Consider the following 24,592-nt stretch of genomic DNA (forward strand, 5'->3'; position numbering starts at 1 on the left):
TAGCAGAGTTCATTCCACCCCATCAGACAAAGAGGGCAAGAAGATAGACAGCATTGTTTGGAAAGGTCTTTTCATTGGCCACATTAAGCAGTCAGTAGCAAACTACTAATCTGTCATGTCCTGCTACCAGTACTTCTTGTGGGACAAGATGACTGTCTTCACCCAAAGATTGGAGAAATTTAGCCAAGGCCCAAATCACAAAGGTTAATCAATTACAGATATGCTCTGAGGGAGTTCTTTGATTTGTCAGCTGTGCTTCCAGGGAAGTCCCCATGGCTAGTACAAACAGCACACATGGCTGAGAGAGTCTGATTTATCCTCAGAGTTTGAGCCCAGCTGGAGAGTCTCCTATTCAAAGAGAGGCAAAATTATCTATCTTCTGAAGAGATATCATATCAGTAGGACCCTTAACAGGAGAAGCAGAAGAAAATTATAGCTTTAAAGTGATGAGAAGGTGTTCTGCCATTTACTTTTCTCCATCATCATCCCTGAGACCTCAAATTTGATGGGGTGCCCAAAAGCCTAGAACCAATCTTAACCATGTTTTTTGGTTCCCTTCCCCATTTGAAGACCACTTAGCATTCTTTCACATAACAAACTGCAAAATCACCCTGGATATTTGGATTTTGGAAGTCATGCGATCAAATTATGCAAACCAGTTTCACTCCATGCTACTTCCCCAAGCCCATCCTCATCCTTCTTCAGGGATCCTTCACACAGGCTCCTTGTTGACCTGGCAATGTGGCTTTCCTGAAATTCAGTGTGATGTGTTCCGGCAGAGTCCAAAGGGAAAGGGTTTTACTCCAGATATTTCCTGATCCCAAAGAAAGACTGAGGTCTTTGACCTATTCTGGGTCTCAAGAAGTTGAATTCCTTCATCTGAACATTCAAATATAATATATTTACTTTGACTTCCATTATCACATTTATGTTATAATTGAAATATAATCAATACATCAATGGTTCAATTATCTGGCTCACCAGTTACTACAATAAGTAGCAATGTCTCCATCTTTCTGGCAGTCTTGCACAGATATAAAATGGTTTCTAGAATCCCATGCTTATAGCAATTTTAAAATGACATTGATTTAACTTAGAGATCTTACTGTTTAGATATTACTTAGGAGTGTAGTGACTCCTTTGGGGAACAGTTAATGACACGGGGAGAGGGGGGAGGAATATACAACATACAGCCACTCACACCAATGAGTGTTAGAGTGATTCCACCATCCTCAAATTGCTCTACAGAAAGATTATCACACCATCTTAAAGTTTTTAGCTCACAGGATTGGTCTTAATTCGGATCTAAGCTAATATTTGACAGTATTATTATCAATATTAGGGGAGACCTTAAAGCTTGTTACATATAGGCAGGAAAACTTGATCTCTTTTATCTCTCTCAGTTGTAGACTTCAGATTTGGCTTAGCTGATGGTCAGAGTCTTTCACCTCTTCTTTGGATGGTCAGTCCAGGGAAAAGAGCAGTATGCAAGTTTGGATATGGTCGTTGTTGTGAGAGAGAACCTCCAACCCCTTCCTTCTGCATAGCTTGGATCTGTTCTAGGGATCAGTGTCCCTTTACGCCACCTCAGGAGATACCCAAATATCTTCTAAGGCCAATTAGGTGTTACAGCCTGGTAGCCATAATTTGATGTGAGCCAGTGGCCTGGTATCTTGATCTTGAAGTCACATTGAAGATTTCAGGTTAGTGTGGATGTATCTTGCAACAATTAGTTGATAATAGCAAATGGCTGCATCTCAAAAGCAGGATGCAAGAGGGTGCCGTGTGCTAAGGAGCTGGTAGGCAAACTTCCACTTACGCCCAAGACATAAATGTCTTAATTGTTTAAATATAATTTATGACTTGTCAGCATTCACATATCCATTCTTTCCCATACATCCTCATGACAGTAAGTTAATTATGATACTGGGAAAGTGGGTGCAGAATTTAGGGTAAGGTCATCCATTTCCCTAAGAACTTTTTGTATAGAAGCCAGAAAGCTGCTTTGAGCATTTCTTAGTAATGCTAACTTTCATTTAACATTTGGCCAACTGAAGTTACTCAGGTCTAAGTCCCAATGTGGCCTATGCTCCCTACAACAGGTACCTCAAGGTCTACATGACATAGAGAACTTGAAGGATAACTCGTCCCAGCCAGTAATATTCTTCCTCGGGCTAATGGGCTTAATGGTCTCAGCAATTTACCAAGCTCAATTTGCATGGCTGAGAATGAGACACCTTTCTAACATTGGTTGGCAAGACACAATATCCCACATGCTAGATGAGTTCCTATTGCTGACATTACCCAAAGACATGCTTCTTACTCCATTAGTGGAGTCAGAGACAATGAACAATTTGTTCACTCTTTAGCTCCGTCAATAGGGAATGTTTCAGATACTGTCAGTCGTGGGGCACTCGCTGCCAGTGCTTCAGAGTCCATGGCTACTGAAATCTGGGAAGGAGCTCAACTCTGGAGCTGTGGGTGACTTACTGAACTCTCAAGTAGTTTCTTCCTTGGATTCAAGGACATGTAGTACAGTAGCCACTGACAACTTCATGGCCATGTGCTGTGTCAACGAGCAAGGAAAGATAGACTCCTGACAATTTTGCGGGGAGACAGTGACCCTCTGGAAATGTGGCTCTCCATCTGGCAGGGCAGGACAGTATCCTTGCAGATTAACATAGCTGAAGTCAGTAGGACCCCAAAGAAGCCAGTGACACAATGAATATCCCTTCAGTAGAGGCATCCAGAAATAGATTTGTTTGCCACCAGATGTCAGAGGTTCTGTTCCAGCACAGGTATGGACCCTTGGTCCATTATGTATGTTTTTCCAATAAATTCAAGGGGATGAGTCTCCTCCATGCCTTTCACTCTATTTACCTACCAGGAGAACTACAAGACATCTGGCAGGACAAGACCAAGATTATTCTCATTGCCCCATTGTAGGCCAGACTCCAGTGGTATTTGGATCTTCAGACACTGCAGGTTACACACCTATTTTTACCATTTACACCAGATCTTTTGACACAATAGAAAGGGCAGATCCATCAAAGACACTCCATCTGGATTCAAAGGTACTCCATCTAGCAGCCTGGATGTTTGACGCCAATTGTTTCAAAGCTTTGTTGTTCAACCAGAGTATGTGAGGTGCTGGATCTCCAGAAAGCTGTCAGCCCTTTTCTTCTATTACCCACAAGTGGGAAAGAGTCTCTTTGTGGGCTGTGACAAGTAATGTAGCTCCATCCTTGGCACTTGTTCCTTTTTTTTCTGGAATATTTACTGTACCTCAAGTTGCTGGGATTGTCACTTTCTTCAGTCAAGGAACATCTGGAAGTCATTTCTGCTTATCAGCTAAGTCTCTGTTCAGTTACTTTTGGTGAAGAGGTTTCTCAGAATTCAAGTAAACATCTTCTCTCCAGAGAAAGACCCCGTCTCTACCTAGAATCTCAATTTATTTCTTGTAAGGCCTATGAAGTGTCTTTCCAAACCCATGGAAGAATGTTCCCTGTTTTTTCTCTGTTAAAACAGCTTTCATTATAGCCATAATAGGAGAGTTAATGAGCTCCATATTCTTGTAGATAGGGATACGGTTTTGTCATAGTGGTCACAAAAATTGTGAATTTGAATAAAGTCAGTGAATCTTGGAAATGGCAGTAAAAACAAATTTGAGATGGCCCCCAAGAGTTTGTGGCCTGGCACATTGGGTAGCAGCATCACTCATGTATGGCCCATCCATCCTGATGGAGATGAAGGGGCATATGGACCAAACCTGAATTGCGCTGCAACCCCATGCACCGGGTCAGCACGCCTGGAGCTGGACCTAGCACTGCGGGACAGGAGCCTCCAGTGCGGGGTGAATGCAGGATAGAATCACCTTACTGTCTGTGACTTAATGTTTTTTTTCCCCGCACTCCTGCCATGACATTTGCTAAAAATTTCCACGTCAAAATCATAATCTTACTTATAGACAATCCTTCCTTTATGGTCTTCCATAAGAATAAAGTGGTCCTTCGTGTCTTTCCAAAATTTCTTCATAAGCTGGTAGCTCTTTTCCATCTCAATCAGAACTTGAATCTGAGAGTATTCTTCCCAAAGCCTCACTCTTACTCAGGATAGGTGAAATTGCATCTGTTAGAGGCAAAGAGCGTATTAGCATTTTATTTAAATAGATCAAAAGAATATAAGCATTCACCTAGGTTTTCTCCAATGAGGATAATCACAAGGGTCAGGTCATAGCAATTTGGCAGGTGTCCAAGTTGACCAGACTCTGTATTAAGGATTGCTGTAAACTGCCTAGAGTGCCTATCAGAGGAGCTCGGGGTCTATTCAGCCAAGGCCAAGGCAACTTCTATGCTTTGTCTGAGGTATATCCCAGTAATTGAGATCTGCAAAGCTGCTGTTTAAAGGTCGGTCAGCACATTCCCAAAACATTATTTGGTGGATGTGGCATCAAGATCTGATGCTCAATTTGGGAGAGTTATGTTACAGTCCCCATTTAAATAGGACTCCTCACCTGACCATTCTGGGGAGGGTAAGCACCGCTTACTAGGCTCCCAGTAGTGGGAATATGCAGATTCCCACTCCAAGAAGACATGAAAATACTTACCAGTAACTGGAGTTCTTAAAGATGAGTCTTTGCACGTTCATGCTACTTCCTACCTTCCCCACTTCCTCAGAGCCCTGTTACTACTAGGCTGTAGAATTAAATGTGAAAGTAACAGAAGTAGTTGAAAGCATCTTACTCCTTTCTATTGCCTCATCTTAAAAATGTTTGCAAGGAGGGGAGTGCCTTGGAGCTTCCAATGGTCACTGCTTCTAGAGGTTTCAGCCAGCCCAGTTGAACTACTAGCACGTCTCCCAGTAGTGAGGTAGTGCAGAGGTTCATCTTGGAAAAACTCCAGTTATTGATACATTACTGTGTGTGTTGGTGAGAGAGAGTGTGTGTAATCCTTTTCCCATTCCTTTTCTTTCAGTATGTTGTGGTAAGCAGTAAAAAGATTTTGTTCTATAATGATGAAAAGGACAAGGACCAGTCCAATCCATCCATGGTACTAGATATCGAGTAAGTGATGCTACTGTTAATTTGAAGTTTAAAAAAAAGTTGAAAAGCATTTTATGTACAGTGTGACCAACAAATTTGAAAACTCAGAATCAAGATACAGTAAACAACCTTGAGTCTGTTTTGGCCTTTTGAGATGCATGTTTATCTGTCCTATTTCAAGATATACAGAAGTATTTTGTTTCTAGTATCTTCAACATTTAGACTTCAGTGACAATTTCTAGTGCAGGGGTAGTCAATAGATGGACTGCGGGCCAAATCTGGACTGCCAGATGCTTTTGAATGGACCTTGACTATACCTTGACCAAGAAATTTGGACCTTGACAAAAATAGACTACCCCGTCCCAGTGTCTTATTTTGATAAAATACAAAGGAAACAAATTAACTACATGATAATATGATGAGAATGGAATTAACCATTGGCTGTATTCAGGGTGGTGCAGAGCCACATCATCCCATGAAGAGCACAGGGAAAGGGGAACACATGCACTACACACATGTTTGTATGATGGCAGTATTTTCTGCTTTCTGTGGCCAGCCATGTCTGTAGGGGAGGGGAACATTAAGCCATGGCACTGACTCTATGACCCTTTTGGAATGACTTGTGCTCCTTGAGCTGCACTGAGGGAACAGTCCTTGTGTTCCCTAAACAGAAGAACTGCAATTGTACATGGCCCTTGTCTGGGACACAAAGGTGAGGGAAAGGCTCCTTGATTCCAGAGCCTTGTGTTCCATCATCACCACACCACTTCCCCTTTCGTATATATCTGAGCAAGGATCAGGTTTGAGCTAGCCCAGTGCTTCTCAAACTTTTTAGGTTGTCCATTCCTTATCTGAAGTCAAAAATTTTCACAACCACCTTACATTTAATATAAAAGAGTAAAAAATGTATAAAAGACATAAGATAAGTCTGTGTGTGTGTGTGTGTTTTGAGATATTGACAGAATATACTCTGCCTTGAAGGGTAAGGAGGCGTGAGGAGTGGGGCAAGTGAGATTTTCTTTGCTTTGGATTGTTATAAAATTTTCAGTGTCTCATAACTGTTCTGATTTTCTACATGACCACGTTGGCATTCACAACTGACCGATTGAGAAACACTGGTCTAGCCCAATATCAATAAATGCTTTGCATTTCTGGTAGCCTTCCATCCAAGGTTATCAAAATGCTTTACAAACATTAATGAATTAGGCCTCATAATATTACTTTGAGGCTCTAAAACTCCCTTTCTGTGTTCACAAGTAAATTTGCTATGCGGGATAATGCATGTCTAATAAGGTGGTCCTCTTCCCATGTTACAACATATTTTGGTATTCCTTGTGTAGGAAGGATCAAATAGTGTGTATAAACACATTACTAAATCCATGTTACAACTCTGACATCAATGGGACAACTTGCATGAGTAAGGACTCTTCCCATGAAGTTAGAGTGATAAGATTGAGCCTCCAATCTATATCCAGAACAGTTTAATAAAGAGATTTGATGTATACTCTGTTAACACTTTCCAAATCTTGTTTCTATAATTTCAGTAAACTATTCCATGTCCGACCTGTAACCCAAGGAGATGTATATAGAGCAGAAACTGAGGAAATCCCTAAAATATTCCAGGTAACAGGAACCTAAATAATTTTAAAAATCAATACAATTTGTCTGTTATAAAAGTTTTTCCGATATATATACATATATATTTTTTTTTGCTCAGATTCTGTATGCTAATGAGGGTGAATGCAGGAAAGATTTGGAAGCAGAACCAGCACAGACAATGGAGAAAACAAATTTTCTAAATCACAAAGGTCATGAATTTATTCCTACATTGTACCACTTTCCAGCCAACTGTGAGGCCTGTGCCAAACCCCTCTGGCATGTCTTTAAGCCGCCCCCTGCCTTGGAGTGTCGAAAGTGCCATGTTAAGTGCCATAAAGATCACCTAGATAAAAAGGAGGAATTAATTGCTCCATGTAAAGGTAAGGAGCTGTACCTGTTATGTTTTTTGTAGCTTGAAACAGTTATTCTTTGCATTTCTAGCTAAATACTTCAAATTACCAGATGAAAACAAAAATAAATTAATGGTAGGTTTAGAAAAATCTTTACTGGTAAGGATAGTGTTAAAATAAAGGGACAGCTAACACATTGCCATTAAAGAGGCAAATTGTGCCCTGCCTCCACCTGCTGCAGGAGGTTAGAGCATGATTCTAGAGGATTATATGCAGAGAGGCCCTAGGAGGGGAATACTAAGGAGCACCCATTGCCACATGGATCCTCCGACCATTCTCCGGACTCCGGACCTTCATAGAGGGACACATGGGGGCCAGAGAGGATACTGCAGCCTTAAGACTAGAGCAGTAGCCTTGGAGTGGCTCTTCATCTATCCCCTGCGCTGAAGGGGAACATTCCTCCTTTGGGCTCCCACAGAGCAGTACACATCCCTGTACTATGGGTGTGTGTTTCTCTCCAGAATTTGGGCCACAGAGCACCAACACAGCTTTATTAAGACTACAATTAAAGTAGACTAGTCAATCTCCATTATATTAACATAGACAGACTTGCAAAGTTTTATGTTTAATTTCTGTAATTTCCCCTGATATTTATTATGTGTTTTACAAATATCTGATGCATTTCAGTAAAAATTTGTTATGCATGCAGATTCCAGCATTATCCTAGCAGCATGATTATCATAACACTATAAGGATTATATTGAGGATGATTCCTAGTTTTTTCACTGAACAGTCTTCTTTCTTCTCTTATTTATAGTGAGTTATGATGTAACTTCAGCAAGAGATATGTTGTTGTTGGCATCCTGTCAGGATGAACAGAAGAAATGGGTCACGCATTTAGTAAAGAAGATCCCCAAGACACCCCCATCCGGTTTCATTCGTGCTTCCCCTAGAACCCTGTCTGCAAGATCTTCTGCAAATCAGTCTTTCCGAAAAGTTGTTAAAAATGCTTCTGGAAAAACTAGGTGAGAAATTAACTGTAAAATTTCTAGTTCTTTTTAATGCAAAAATGTCTGTCTGTGTGTATCCGACATGGGAGCATTGTTACTAATTCTGCAATTAAAGTTGTGCTGAACTTTTCACTTACAGCAGAATTAAAATGATTTTGTTTCACAGTTTCATAATTGAAAATAGTCTTCAGGAAAAACAGGTACAAATCATTCCATTTTGAAATTTAGCTCTGAGAATCTCATCTTTCTATTTTGAGTGATTGTCCATATGCATATTCCACTAATGGTGTACGTGTACCCCCTGCACTTGAGTTGAGAGCCTTTTGGCCAGCATATCTGCACCATGCACATGCACCCTGCAGCTCCTCCCGTTCCTCAGTGAGGGGATAAGAGGTGGAGAACATCATCTGCCATCAGTTTCTCTGTCACCTCTTGGTATCAAGATAGAGCAATTGTTGTCCATCCCTTTGTATTCCAGTTTAATAGTGTATTCCTATTTATATTTATAGCTAGTGTACTTTTAAAATTAAAAAAAAAAGAGTTTTTCTGAGGTGGCCACCTCAGGATCTCCAAGGTTTAAGTACTGCCCCTCTTCTGAGGGTGCTATGCCCACCAGTGGTGGGCATGTTAAAGACCTCTACTGTCTCAGGGAATCACACATTCCTGGAAAATATAAAAATTGCAAATTATTCACATCCCAGGCCTGTAAGAACGGGGAGGCAATACTTCAGATTTTTCTGTTCTAGAGCCATAGAGCTGACATCAAATCCAGGTTGACCAACCCCCCAGTACACTCCGCTCCGAAGAGTGCACATTCGGGCTTCTTACCCCTCAGATGGTCATATTCCATGACCCATAAGTTGACAAAAATGGAAAAGAGGCCCGCCAAAGAAAAAAATCAGAGCACAGGAAACTCTGGCAGATCCCCCTCTAAGAGTTGTGCAAAGAGGAGCTCTCCTCCCCTGCACGATTTTATCTGAAGTTTCATAGCTGCACATGGCAACTGTAGAAGCTCAAAGATTCTCAATCCTGAAGAATCTCTCCGGTCGGCACTGCCAAGATCCCCACGAACAAGGGAGGCCACCAATCCTTGATTTACTGCCTTAAAAAGCTACAGTTTACCACATTTGTAATATGACTGTATATTTACATACCTCTACTTTGGCGGAACACTAGTTGCATCCTGTGTTCCTTAGCTTATTTTCTAGCAAAGTTAATCACAGATGTTGGTATTGGCAAGTGTGGATTTTTTTTAAATTGACAGTAGTATATATATTCTTCATGAACACCTTTGTATGCAGTATCAAAACTTAATTAAAAAGAACCTTCTTTAAAGATACCATACATACACGATTCCCATGCTTGCATCTCAAGCCCCTGCACAAGAGAGCTCTGTGTGATTTCCTTAGCTCTTAGATTCTTTACCCATTGAGGCAGTCACAGTTAGCACAGACTCTTCCCCATGCACAATTCCAATTGATCAGCTTCCTCCAGAACCTTCTTAGTCAGCTCCTTTCTGAATGCAGTCAGCAATTGATCTCTTCGTGTAAGCTGCATGCCAGACCTCACCCACTGCTACTCCAGCTCTTTTTTAGAACATTCTTTATTTTAGACACTCCACTGGATCCTTCATTTTTCTTTCTCTTTTCATTCTAATTAATTAGTTTTAGTTGGTGCTGAGCTTTTAGACTCAAATTTGAATAGCAGCTTCCTTGGAAACATTAAAAAGCAACAGAGGGTCCTGTGGCACCTTTGAGACTAACAGAAGTATTGGGAGCATAAGCTTTCGTGGGTAAGAACCTCACTTCTTCAGATGCAAGTGAAGAAGTGAGGTTCTTACCCACGAAAGCTTATGCTCCCAAAACTTCTGTTAGTCTCAAAGGTGCCACAGGACCCTCTGTTGCTTTTTACAGATTCAGACTAACATGGCTACCCCTCTGATACTTGGAAACATTGGTTGTTTCCAAGATAACTTACATCTGGGGTTTGAGGCTGCTACTTCATCTTTCTGTCTGTTGAAGCTTAAAGCAATTGTCTTCTAAGAATTCTTAATTTGCCTGTGCCACGTTAGAACAGTAGCTTTATCTTTGGCACATCTGTCTGTCAGAACATAAGAACAGCCATAGTGGGTCAGACCAAAGGTCCATCAAGCCCAGTATCCTGTCCTCTGGCATTGGCCAATGGCAGGTGCCCCAAAGGGAATGAACAGACAGGTTATCATCAAGTGATCCATGGCCTGTCACCCAATCCCAGCTTCTGGCAAACAGAGGCTAGGGACACCATTCCTGCCCATCCTGGCTAATAGGTCCATCAATGTCTATCTTCCATGGAATCTATCTAGCTCCCTTTTGAACCCCGCTATAATATTGGCCTTCACAACACCATCTGGCAAGGCATTCCAGAGGTTGACAGTGCATTGCGTGAAAAAATACTTTCCTGTGTTTGTTTTAAACCTGCTACCTATTCGTTTCATTTGGTGGTCCCTTGTTCTTGTATTATGAGAAGGAGTAAATAACACTTCCTTATTTACTTTCTCTATACCACTCATGATTTTATAGACCTCTATCATATCCCCCCTTAGTTGCCTCTTTTCCAAGCTGAAAAGTCCCAGTCTTATTAATCTCTCCTCATACAGAAGCCGTTCTATACCCCTAATAATTTTTGTTGCCCTTTTCTGAACCTTTTCCAATTCCAAAATATCTTTTTTGAGTTGGGGTGACCACATCTTCACGCAGTATTCAAGATGTGGGCGTACCATAGATTTATATAGAGGCAATATGATATTTTCTGTCTTATTATCTATCCCTTCTTGATGATTCCCAACACTCTGTTTGCTTTTTTGACTTCTGCTGCACACAGAGTGGATGATTTCAGAGAACTATCCACAATGATTGCAAGATCTCTTTCTTGAGTGGTAACAGCTAATTTAGACCCCATCATTGTATATGTATAGTTAGAATTATGTTTTCCAATGTGCATTACTTTGCATTTATCAACATTAAATTTAATCTGCCATTTTGTTGCTCAGTCATCCAGTTTTGTGAGTCATTTTGTAGCTCTTCGCAGTCTGCCTGGGACTTAACTATCTTGAGTAGTTTTGTATCATCTGCAAATTTTGCCACCTCACTGTTTACCCCTTTCTCCAGATTGTTTATGAATATGTTAAATAGGACTGGGCCCAGTACAGATCCCTGGGGGACACCACTATTTACCTCTCTCCATTCTGAAAACTGACCATTTATTCCTACCCTTTGTTTCCTATCTTTTCACCAGTTACCAATACATGAGAGAACCTTCCCTTTTATCCCATGACTTCTTATTTTGCCTAAGAGCCTTTGGTGAGGGACCTTTCTGAAAGGCTTTCTGAAAATCTAAATACGCTGGATTTCCTTTGTCCACATGCTTGTTGACCCCCTCAAAGAATTCTAGTGGATTGGTGAGGCATGATTTCCCTTTACAAAAACCATGTTGACTATTTCTTAACAAATTATGTTCATCTATGTGTCTGACAATTTTGTTCTTTACGATAGTTGCAAGCAATTTGCTTGGTACTGAAGTGAGGCTTACTGGCCTGTATTTGCCAGGGTCACCTCTGGAGCCCTTTTTAAAAATTGGCATCACATTAGCTATCCTCCAGTCATTTGGTACAGAAGCTGATTTAAATGATAGGTTACAGATGACAGTTAATAGTTCTGCAATTTCACATTTGAGTTCATTCAGAACTCTTGGGCAAATACCATCAGGTCCTGGAGACTTATTACTGTATAGTTTATCAATTTGTTCCAAAACCACCTCTAATGACACCTCAATTTGGGACAATTCCTCAGATCTGTGACCCAAAAAGAATGGCTCAGGTTTGGGAATCTCCCTCACATCCTCAGCTGTGAAGACCGATGCAAAGAATTCATTTAGTTTCTCCGCAATGGCCTTACCGTCTTTGAGTGCTCCTTTAGCATCTCTATCGTCCAGTGGCCCCACTGGTTGTTTAGCAGGCTTTCTGCTTCTGAGATATTAAAAAAAATTTTTGCTATTACTTTTGGAGTCTTTGGCTAGCTGTTCTTCAAATTCTTTTTTGGTCTTTCTAATTATATTTTTACACTTCACTTGCCAGAGTTTATGCTCTTTTCTCTTTTCCTCATTAGGATTTATCTTCCACTTTTTAAAGGATGCCTTTTTGCCTCTCACTGCTTCTTTTACTTTGTTGTTTAACCCCGGTGGCTCTTTTTTGATTCTTTTACTATGTTTTTTAAATTGGGGTATACATTTAAGTTGAGTCTCTACTATGGTGTCTTTAAAAAGTTTCCGCGCAGCTTGTAGGGATTTTACTTTTGGTACTGTACCTTTTTAATTTCTGTTTCACTAACCTTCTCATTTTTGTGTAGTTCCCCTTTCTGAAATGAAATGCTACAGTGTTGAGCTGCTGTGGCGTTTTCTCCACTGGAGAAATGTAATTATATTATGGTCACTATTACCAAGTGGTCCAGCTATATTCACCTCTTGATGAGGAATGAGGACATCTCCTTCGCTCAATTAATTTGTTAGTATGGGTAGTTTGTTGATCATGTTTCTCCTTCTGTATTGTATTCTCTTTCAGGGGTTTATCTGTGAAGACTACTTCCACCATTCCCTCACCACATAGCACTTGAGGTGTACCTGGCAATATTTTCTGGATGGCATATGCTTGGTCCAGGGACCTTCTGTCACCAGATTCCTAAAGTCTATAAATCTATCCCTAGCCAGAGTTAAGGCATTTCTTCCACTTAAGGTCCAAGGATTGCTTTAGGGTTTAGATGCTTTATGTATTTGATCACTTTATCAGGATGTTAAGGTGGAAGAGCACTTGAGCCCAGAAGCAGAGAGGGACAGAGGTTGCCTTACAGTAAGTGCACACTAGGACCACTGCTTTGATGCATTGGTGCCAAACAGTAGAGGTGCACCAGAACACCAGTGTCTCAATGTATCTGAGACACTCTGGTAATTGGAACTTCTACCTTGGCACCTCATCATAAAGCAGAAGAGGCATCAATGCCTTGGCCTAAATATATTAGCGCCGGGGGGAAAGAGGAACTCTGGTGAGTAACTACTTCTGCCTAGACTCAGCAACACCATGTAGTGGTAGTAATCTTAAGTATACCACCTCTGCCTCAAAACCCCAGCAACAGGCAGGAGGGAGGGGCACATTGACGTATCTGCCTCAACACATTGGCACCACACAGAAGAGGCACTCCAGTGCTTTGTCATCTCTGCCTCATACTAGTGGCATACAAGAGAGGCATCCTGGCTCACTGGTTTCAGATGAAGAGGTGCATCTGCCTCAGAATAATCCCACTGATACGATGAGGCATTTTGATGCATCTGTCTCCACCTCATTGCATAACTATTTTGATACACTAGTGCTTTGACCTCTGTGTTGGCACCATGAATCTGATGTACCTTGCTGCCTAGGGGACATGGAGTTGCCTATGTGTACCGCTGTCACAGAGATGGAGTGTCTCGTTGAACCAGTGCTGTAGAGTTGTAGCACTGTAGCCATAGCACCTTGAAGTGAGGTGACCTGGTGCCTAGCCATTGGCATTCAAGCACCATGAAAGGGAGGTGCTGCAGTGCTGGGCATCACTGCATGAAGGGTTTGATGCCTCTTTTATCTCTAGATGCCAAGTTTCTGACTAGGTTCTCATGGTACTCAGAGAAGGGAAGTTGCTTTGTTGCATCAGCAGTAACTGGGGTCCTTTAGTGTTCTGATGTGGGGAGACACTTCGGAGTATTTATACTTTGTTCTCACTTTTCCTGTGCTCCTGAGATACAAACTCTTCATAAGGCAGAGTGTTATGATGATGCTTGTCAGGCCAATTTTGATTCTGCATCATGTTTCTATTAGCTCACTATCCAGAACAAAGAACTTTTCTACCATTCAACATCAAGAACTGATCAGCACTCCGGCTTAACACCTGGGAGGAGAGGCTTGAATAATCTCACTGACAATACCTTCTCTAATGGCCTGTGTTGGAACATGAGCTGAGCAGCTCAACACATCAGTGTGTGGCTTAGGATCTGCCGCTGGACTTATTCAGCTAGGTTATTCATAGAGTATAAGGCCAGAAGAGGCCAAGTATTGCATTAAACATTTTGGCCAAGGCATTGCATGTTCAGCTGACTATCCATCGTGACTCTCTAGTCTTTTTTTTTTTTCTTTCAGCTTTGCTGCTTTCCAAAATAGTGTCTCATCTTGTAAGCATGGCCTGTGTTCTGAGATGTATGACCTTACATTTAGCCATATTGAAATATACGTTATTTGCTTGCACTCAGCTTACCAAGCAATCCAGATTATGTTGTATGTTTCCTTCAAGGACATTTATAAAAAAAAAATTGTTATATAGCATAGTGCCAACAACCAATCGCTGCAGTACCCCACTAGAAACACACCCACTTAATGACTGCCCATTCACATTTTGAGACCTATCAGTTAGATAATTTTTAATCCATTTAATGTCATGTTGATTTCATATCATTCTAGTTCTTAATCAAAATATTGTATGATACCAAGTCAAATGCCTTACAGAAATCTTAAGTATATTCTATCAACACTATTACCTTTAACTATAAAATATGTAATCTCATCTAAAAAAGATATCAAGTTAGATTGACAGGATTTAATTTCCATAAACTAGTGTTGATTGGCATTAATTGCCCACCTTTAATTCTTTATTGAATCCCGTGTCACCCATTTTGTTGTTTTGCTCAAGACTGATGTCAGGCTGGGACAGGCCTATAATTACCCATGTCATACCATTTACCCTTTTAAAATAGCACAATTTTAGTTTTCTTCCAGATCTCTGGAACTTCTCCAGTGTTCTAAGACTTGTTGAAAATCAAGATTAATGGTAGAGACAGCTCCTCTTAAACTCTTTTGAATGCAAGTTATCTGGACCTGCTGATTTTAAAACGTTAAGCTTTCATAGCTGCTATTTTACTTCTCCTTAGTTACTGTTGGAATGGAAAGTATTTTATCATCATATATGAATGGATCATCTGGCTTTTTCCCAAATATAGAACAGAAATACTTATTGAAAACTTCTGCATTTTCTTCACTATTGACAATTCTACCATCTAGTAATGGACCAATACCATTGTTAGACATATTCTCCTCACATATACTTTAAAAACCCTTATTGTTCTTAACTCACTGGCCACAGATTTCTGCTTGTATCCTCCTCCTCCTGCCATTGCAGTGGCTGTGAGCTTTAGTGCAACATTCCTGGAATTAGTGCTAGCTCGTGTTGAAAGTCATTTCCCCAGATAAGGTAGTCTTGAGGATCACTGTTGACTATGTTAACATATACAAGTACAATTCACTGACGTTCTTGGCAATCTAGGATTTGACCACCTGAACAAAGACATTTAGTTCCCGTTGTGTGTCCCAGATTGCTTTGTTCTGCTTTTCTGACAGCAGTTGAGCTGTCCCAGAAGGAACTTCTTTGGGGAGTGAACACCATAGGCGCACTTACTTGCAGGAGGAGCTCAAGAATTCTTTCCCAGGTGGACCTCAGCAGTTCCATATAGCAAGCTAAGTTGGCTGTGTTCTTTCTACTCTCCAAATTTTAGGGCAGTTTTACTCTAGAGGGTTTTTTAATTTAATTAATGTATTTATTTTGAAGCAATCATGGTTTGAATTTCTTCCTAGTGCAAAATGCCTTACCTTTTCCCATGTTCTGATTCATTGATGTTGTGGGATCCATATTAGATTTGCCTTGGAGCAAACACACCTGCCAGGTTATGGGGCATAGACATTTCTCTGAAGTGCCAGCCTACTGAGCTTCCATTGAAAAACAACATAGCAGCGGGATTTCTCCATCCCTACTGATATACAGTTTGTGAAGCAAGGGCTCTGTGGAGCAGGTGTTTCCCCACTAAGTGTGGCAATGTCATCTAGCTCCTGCTTTGTCAAAGCAGAAGCGCTCTGTTGAACCTCAGCTTACTTAGCAGTACCTTTTTACTTGTTTATTATGAGTCATTCCTTGACATCGTTCTCTTTTACTAGGAATCCTATGTATATGGCATATTGTCAAGAATGGAAATATTGTACTGTAATCATGGCTTGCTCATAAGTTCCAGGGGTGCTGTGGTTCACCGCTATTATGCCAGGTGTACCACTGCTACGTAAGCACTTGATCTTAGCCACCTCTTCCCAAGGAGCTGAGCCACTTCTTCTGCAGCCTCTATGGCTAGCTCCAATTTTGCAACAGTGATTGTGCCTTCCAGTACTTCAGGCTTCCTCTTTCAAAGAGCTATCCCAGTCTTCCTTTCATATATGTAGGTCACAAACTGGCCTTGGTACAATGAATCCTGCATTTGTTCCTTAAAATGTGGGAATGCCTGGTGGCAGAATGTTAGAGGACATAGCCAAAATCACTGTCCGATTCCCCTTTTCTTGTCTCCAATTATTGAAGTCCGCTTGCTTATACTTTGAATCTGTGGTTTGGTCCAGGGACTACTCTGTGTAGGTCATTCTTAGTAGATGCTTATCTCCATTGCCTGTCAGACGCCAGCCCTTGAAACACCTTATTGATTTTGTGTTGGAATAGCAGACCCAGAAAATCCAGCTCGGTGGCATCATTCCATCTATTTATTCTTGCAGTCCACTCAAAGTGATTGATATGATTGGCCAGACTTCTGCCATCCCCGTTGTACACTCCAAGCATGAATATGAGCTGTGTTGGTTCTACACCTCGACTATCATGTCTGTTTTTCTTCTCAGGTCTATCAAAGACTTGAATTGTCAGGATTATTCACTTCAAGGGCCAAGTAGCCATCTGACACCTTCCTAACTCCTGCCTGCCAAATTAACCATTCGAGCTCTTCCTCATACCATTGGGAATGTAATGGGATCCCACCTGTACCATTTGGATAATCATTGCCTCCTCATGAGGTCTGGAGAGCTGCCCTTCACTCAGTAGCGTGCAAAGTGCATGCCTTAACAAGCCCTAGGTGCTTCAACTATTAAGGCTCTAGCACTTGATAGGTCCTAAATAGCACTCCAATTGCTGAAACTACTACTTTTTTCCCAGGACAACCCAGACACCCTGCCTTGGACCCATTCTAACAAAAGTCATGATCCAAAGCCCATACAAATCAGTGGAAAGACTCCCATTGACCTCAATAGGTTTGGATTAGGCCTTAAGTGTCCTTCCATCTGCTATAGAACATTCCACTTCTGGCAACCTGTAATTCTCCTCATCAAAAAAAGAATCCACTGCTGATTTAAGATTGTTCAACTGATTCTGAACATTACTTTGTAATTCTGCTTCTTTTAAGATATCTTCACACAGGATTCTTGCTTTCCCACTCACTTTGCCTTAGAATGTGGGGATTCTATTTTAAATTGGTGTGTTGCTTTCAGAGCTTTTGTATGTCCATCTTTGAAATGATCTTCATATAGTGAATTCTGGAGAATTCACACTTGTGGTTGTAGACATTTGTAATGGAGCTTTTGCATTACCTAAACATAAGGAAAGGTACCGCTAAAAAGGAAGGAGCATTGTTCGATACATCTCTGGAACATATCCCAGATTTCTTCTAAACGATGAATTAAGGAAAAAGGGGAATAATTTAACATACTGCATGTATGTATCTTATAACAAAATGTATTGTTGTTGATCATTTGAAATATACAAAACAAAAATAACCATTGGAATGTCACAGTTCTGACTGCTTGATTTAAAAACTACATTTTTGGGGTATCCCAACCCATATCTGCCTGTCTATTATGCAGTGTTCCCTGCATACTGTCACATTTGCGTCTGTAAAATTGCTTATATTTTACTTTTGTATTGTATTTATACAGAATTGTATCCTTTGTTTTCTCTTATCGGGGGGCTACTAGAATTCTATCCTAAGTATGCTCTGCTCTCCTTTTCCCCTCTGCAGAGGCTTCTGATAGCTGTTACTATGTGATTATTTTGAACAATCCAGTAACACATCTTCAATTTATGGCATATTAATTCAATTAGCTTATAAATTGCATATTCTTCAAATTACAGCAATGGAAATCTGCAGATGGGCTCTACAGATATGGATCTTCATACAACAAAAAAAATCTTCGGTCTCTATTTCTGGTTCTACTTAGTTCAAGGCTCACTTAAGACAAGAGCTTCATTTTTTGCCACAGTGTCACATTAGACAAAACAGTTCCATTACTCAGCTCTATTATAGTTGTCAGCCCCCTTGTTGGATTCTCTTGTATTGGAAGAACTGTCAGATTCTTCACTCAGATCATGCCTCCTTGAATCTAGCTACTTGGCTTCTGAGTTTTTCATTTCAAGATCTGAACTTTGCCCAGGCATTCTTACAGATTATTTAGGGAAGACAGAAACTTTCCATTCAAACTCTTTAAAAATAATGGGACGAAATTTTCTGAGAAGTGGAAGACCGGCTCACTGAATCCTTTTCACTCTCTTTTAATAGAGATTTTGGCTTGTGTCTTGTCTTTTTTTTTTTAACCAGCACAGGCATACGGTTCACTTTTTTAGATGCTTATATAGAGTGTGTACACAGCACTCGGCGCATCTGAAATTTTTCTTGAAATGTTCATTTCTACATTTCAATAGGTCAAAAGATTGTGGATCTATGGGGGAAAGTACCCTTTCAGAAAACTCAAGTTACTGGTGAGTAACCTTCCCTTTTAATCCCATTGACACCTTTGTGTCATGTAACAGTAGTAAAAAATCTGGTAAAGAGTCGTCGTGTTCCAACACTGAACAAGGAATTTCATTAGAAAAAAAGGAAAACAGAATTCTCTCTCAAGCTAATTTTCTAAAGTATCTGTTTTTCTCTCTCTCTACTTCATTGGAGAACTTTTGACCAAATCTTCTCTGGCCCCTCTACTACGGTTGTAAAGACACAGTAATCAGATACATGCTCTCACAATTTAGGATCTGAATTTTACTAATACAATATGTGCCAGGATGATGGGAGTTAAACCCTTAATGGCAATATATATTCTTCTCAGACCTACTCTGAATCTTTTGGTGGAGGTGTACTTAATATCAGCAAAGAAATCTGCCCTGAGCAATCTCATTTCATTGTGTCTCAGGATTAATACAGACATATTTTATTTGCAGAACATAACTTCCAGCATATTCTGCATTTTAATGGTCACATACTGTAGGGCAAGAGCATTACTTGTGTTGCTCTATTTCTAGCAGAAATAGAAGGGGTTCAGAGACAGGTGACAAAAATTATTGGAGGCATGCATACATAGGCTTCTTTATTGCAAGAGATTGAAAAGACCGAAACTATGTATTTTAGAGAGGTCAAATAAGAGCAGATATGATAAAAGAATGCAAAATAATAAATGTCAGAAAGTAAATTGGTGCTCCTATTTACCTTTTTGCATAATACAAGAACAAGAGGATATTCAATGAAATTTAAAGTCAACACACTTAAAAACTTTATAAAAGGAAATCATAGAATATCAGGGTTGGAAGGGACCTCAGGAAGTCATCTAGTCCAACCCCCTGCTCAAAGCAGGACCAATCCCCAACTAAATTCTCAAATCCCTAAATGGCCCCCTCAAGGAGGGGGCTCACAACCCTGGGTTTAGCAGGCCAATGCTCAAACCACTGAGCTATCCCAGCCCCCCTGAATACTTTTTTACATGAAGTATAGTTAGCCTGTGGAACTAGTTGACACAGGATATTAAGGCTAAGAGCTTAGTAAGATTCCAAAAATGATTAGATATTTAAATGGATAATAAAAAGATCCAGTTATATTAGGAAAAAAATGGGGGCTATAAATGCTTATGTGCCAGGGCATAAGATAGAAACTAACTGATAATGGTTGGAAAGAACTTTTTTCCATGGACAAGTTATTCTAGTATGGACTTTCTTGTATCTTCCTTTGAAGCATTTGGTACTAGTCGTTGGAAATCAGATGGATTACTGCTTTGACATGATACAGCCATTCCTATGTTCCTAACATCACTAAATATTCTGTATATGGGCTTTGGCTCATCTTTTAGGGGATAGGTGGGGGAAGGGGATTTTATTTTCGGCAATTAATGAACACAGGTTTATAACAAAAGCCAGCTGAAAAAGTCACTTTTACATACTAGAAAGAAAAAGATTAGTTGCTTAATTGTCGTAAATTATACAATGCAAGCCACTTACTGAAGACTTATTGTCCCTTCTTCCGGCCTCCCTCTCACAGCCCCTGACTACCAATAGAGAGTAGTAGTAATAATAATTCTGTATTCTCCCAGAACTGAGGAGGAGGAGATGGGGACAGATGGTAATCCCCTTGGAATATAACATTTAGCATTTACCTGGTATTTGACCATTGCTACATTCTTAGATGTCGGAACCTGATCAAAGGGGAATTAAGCAATTTACTTTGAATTTTATGTGAGCTTTATGTGTTTGTGTTGTTTAATTTACAATTATGTAATTCGCAATTCAGTAAAGCACCTAAGTCTTTACTTCAAGCATGTAAGTCTATCTGGAGTTCTTTTATTGACTTCCATGAACTTTGGGTCAGGCCCCAAAGCATTTAAGCATTCATTTAGATGTGTTGTTGAATAGGTATGTGCTTTAAAGTTAAGCTTAAGTGCTTTCCTGAATCAGAGCCAATAAACTGAGTAAAAGTCCATGAAATCTGAGTCTTTTATCATGCCCACTTCATTATACTTAAGTTCTTGTAGAGAGTTTTCCTCATTTTAACTATTCATCAGGTACAGATATAAACCAAAAATTCATTGAGTTTACTACCAATAGCAATGCTATCTGAAGATCCAAAAGGATATCTTAGACTTCTACCACACTAATTTTTATGGAACTTTTTATCTTCAGGGGCGTTGTCATTTTTTGCTCTTAATATTTTTGGCATTTATTTCACTATAGTTTAAAATTACAAGGAGTGTGTGTAAGATTATTATTGTATTTGCAATATTAACATTTACACTGAAACAGAATAGGCTTGATTATGTCAGGGATAGTCCATTGTTTTGGTCATTTACACTTCAAAACTTTATATAAGCTTTGTGATTTTCTCATTTTCTATAACTTAGTCCCATTGATTTAATATTTCATTAACCTTATGAGAGACAAGGTGGGTGAGGTAATATCTTTTATTGGATCAACTTATGTTTGTTACCTCTTGCAGCTTCTCTCTCAAATGTCCTGGGACCAACATGGCTACAACAATATTGCATACATTAATCTTATGTATCATCTAACTGTGATTTTTAAAATTTTATACTAAGCATTACATTGTTCATAAATAAAACGATACTGTGAATGAATTTTCATTGAATGGCTCAGAAAATATATTTACTTTGAATTTTATGTGAGCTTTGTGTTTAAATTTACAATTATGTAAGTGTGCCTTTAGTGTCATGCTATTATAAATTGGAAAAAAAAAAGTTATAAAATGTTGCTATGTAGAACACATTTATTTTTTCATTTAATCTCTTGATTAACATGAACTAAGAGTGTCCCTGTGATTTCTTCATTAATTGCAGTATTTATTTTTCTTCCAGCTAACCACATGTACAATACTTTATGGAATCTCATGGGATGCAGTCTGAGAAACTGGGCTTCTTCAACCACACAGAGCAGTGCAGACAGGCTGTTGTTCCTTTCAACACAACTATCACAGGCTTCAGGGTTAAGATTGCTGTACTCTCTCCTTCTTGCTTTGGCACAAAAAGCGCACTGAGGGTGTTTTATTGCGGGTTTGCCTAAAGGTAGATTAGATTAATTATTACTATGTAATGCAAGTTAAAGCAAATAACGCTTAGCTAGGTGTATGAAAAAGGTGCTGCCTTTTTGGATTTATAAGAAAATGCCTGTCAATCATGATGAAATGCAGTCAACTTTCCTCATATCAATGAGAGAAAAGGACTGTTTTGTCCTTTGGAGAGGATATTTATATCAAAATCAGTACGCAAACTTGAGCAGAGAAGGAAGATATCTCAAAATGAGAAGAACAGAAATTTCTTTGAAGACTCTGAGTTGCGCTCTTGAACACTGCAGAACTAGCTTAAAAATGAAGCCGTATACTCACTTGAACTTCAGTGCCTTCACTGCAGAGCTCTTAACAGCGTTAATGCTAATCACCCATAATAGAGTGGATCGAAGTGTTAAATACTTTGCATTATGCTTTAACAAAATACTGATTCAGAAAGTGTGTAAAGGGATGAGGACAACAAGCATTTAATCTATGCATATTTGCCAAGCCATACTGAATTATTTTACTGTTAGAGGCATTAGAAACTAACTACAAAAGAACCAAGTTTGGAAGTATATTTCGGGGGTACATGATTTCTGTAATTGTATAACATATTGCCTTACCGTTTTAAGTGATAACGTACATTAAGTTAATAGACATTTAAGAAATGTATGCACTGTTTGAAATATAAATTATTCTTAGAACACTTTTAATGGGTGTTGCATTGCCCTTTTAGTGCCTTATTTTGAGATAACTGTATTATTGCCATGTCAATAAGCGTAGAAATCTCAAAAACCTATTCTGCATCAGTAGTTTTTACTGAACTTTAATTGGTTTAAAGTATTGTAGATGCTAGATGCATTTCCTAAATTGAATACAATCTTTGAATGAAAACTCCTGTTACAAAGAAAGAATTCTTATTCATAAGACAAGAGATTTCCAGAAAATGCAAAAAGCATGTAATAGAGAAACAACAAACAGTATGCCTGTGAAACTTTAATTCCTGAATTATCTGGAGTTTTTAAAGTATAAATGTTGTTAAACTCTTGCTTTGTAGCAGGGATACATTCATGGTATGGACAGTATGGTTTTATTTTATTTTATTTTTTTTAACCAAATACCTCCTCAGTAATTTATAATGGCTTTGCAGTTGTGTATTAAATAAGAAGCACTGGAAAACTGATTCGTCCTCAGGACGATTTGCATGTTTCAAGTGGTATTGAAAGTCGCACTGATGGATATGTAATAATAAACATATCTGTTATTAATATGGTAATGACTCTGTGCTCATTCAATGAGAAATAAAAGTAATTTATGGAAGGACACTTTTGAAAATGACTGGTATGGTGTTTTTGCCTGACTAAAATGTACATTTCCTTGAGCGCCCAGAAAATTTGCTGTGAAGTATGACAAGTATGTCAAAACATGATTTCAGTTTCTCTTAGTTTAAAAATGGTTGCACCTGTTTAATTTGATGCAAGAAGTTGGTACAGTATATATTTGTAACAGTGTTTACGGGACTGAAGAATTTATTGTTCTGCTAAATGAACCAGTAAATACCATAATGAAACATGCTTGATTTTTCAGCTGAAGAAATCTGAGTTGTAACAGTGGTAAATAGATTTCAGGAACTGTTATTGGTAACCTAATAGAATTACTTAATACTTTGTTGTTAAAAAAAAAAAAAAAATCTTTAACTAAGTTTTCGGTTATAATTGCAGCATGACTAATAGTAAAATTCTGCTAAACTTTATTATTAGTGTGTATGTATTGCAGTAGCATCTAGGTCACCAATCAAAGTCACCATTGTGCTAGCCACTATACAGACATTCAGAAAAAGCTAGTCCCTGCCTTAAAGAGCTACAGATGAGGTTATGGCAACTCAGTGGGTGGACTGGACTCTAATTAATCTTACATACCTCTGATGCCTTTTTTATTTTGAAGTGCCATACAATAATTAACAACTCAGCATCCCTACCCCAAGTAGTTCACTGTCTAATTCAACCTCCTAGATACAAGCCATGAGAAACAATTTAGAAGGTGGTGGTAAGAAGTTGGTGTGGAAGCTTAGCACTGGGAAATTTCACAAAAAGAATGTGTTTTAACTAGTGATCTGTGATTAACAGATGAGAAGTGAGATAATGCTTCAAGAGTAAAGAGGGGATGATATTGAAGCTGAGAATGAGATGAGACTAAGGGAGCAGTTGGAAGAAAATTGGAAAAAGATCAAACAGATGGAAATGTAGATATTACATCGCTCACCCTGTCTAACACAAGACATTGTCATTCAATTCTCCCCTGAAATAGATTTATCCATGTCTATAATTGGCTTAAATCAGAAAAATACACTTGAAACTTTTTTAAATAAGGGGTTTATTTGGTTAGAGCTTGCATGCACATACGCACAAACAAAATTCAAACCTACTCCTTTTCTCCCACTCAACCCCCACCTTCACAAAGTAAAGTAAACTGATCAAATTTAGATTATCTTGCTTCAGAAATGCACATTATAAAAGGTACTTGATAAAAGATTTGACAGGACAGGTGTTTCCTCCCTCTTTGGGGACTATAGGGTCAGATAATTCTCAAGAGCTGGGTTATTTTTTGTGTTGGTTTCCCAATTCCATTGTGTAGAACTGAATTTTTGTAGTTGAGAGTTAGAACCCTGCAGCTGAATCATACCTCATTGCAAGAACGATGTCATACCTCACTCAGAGTACAAATGTTGAAGGCCTGAAAAAGATGCATACAAAATGTTAAAGGTAGACAATGACTTGTAAAATAGGGTATGATTATGAAGCAACGGATAGGCTTCATAGAATGCTTAACCACTATAAAAATGTTAATATATGCCTGCACTAAAATTCTAC

General features: G+C 39.2%; 1 protein-coding gene across 2 annotated transcripts in view; it reads left to right on the forward strand.

Moving 5' to 3' along the window:
• Positions 1–23,047, forward strand: part of ROCK1 (Rho associated coiled-coil containing protein kinase 1) — a 177,997-nt gene extending 154,950 nt beyond the window's left edge. The window contains exons 29-34 of one of the 2 annotated variants that reach the window (XM_054017505.1): positions 4,974–5,062; positions 6,586–6,664; positions 6,759–7,020; positions 7,808–8,015; positions 18,605–18,661; positions 21,532–23,047. In XM_054017505.1, the coding sequence (XP_053873480.1) occupies positions 4,974–5,062; positions 6,586–6,664; positions 6,759–7,020; positions 7,808–8,015; positions 18,605–18,661; positions 21,532–21,535 (699 nt within the window). In that variant the 3' untranslated portion in view covers positions 21,536–23,047. The remainder of the gene's footprint in view (positions 1–4,973; positions 5,063–6,585; positions 6,665–6,758; positions 7,021–7,807; positions 8,016–18,604; positions 18,662–21,531) is intronic. The other variant, XM_054017506.1, reaches the window with a different exon arrangement.
• The last annotated feature ends 1,545 nt before the right edge of the window (positions 23,048–24,592 follow it).

The sequence above is a fragment of the Malaclemys terrapin genome, chromosome 2 (genome assembly GCF_027887155.1).
Source record: "Malaclemys terrapin pileata isolate rMalTer1 chromosome 2, rMalTer1.hap1, whole genome shotgun sequence".
NCBI classification, from domain to species: Eukaryota; Metazoa; Chordata; order Testudines; family Emydidae; genus Malaclemys; species Malaclemys terrapin.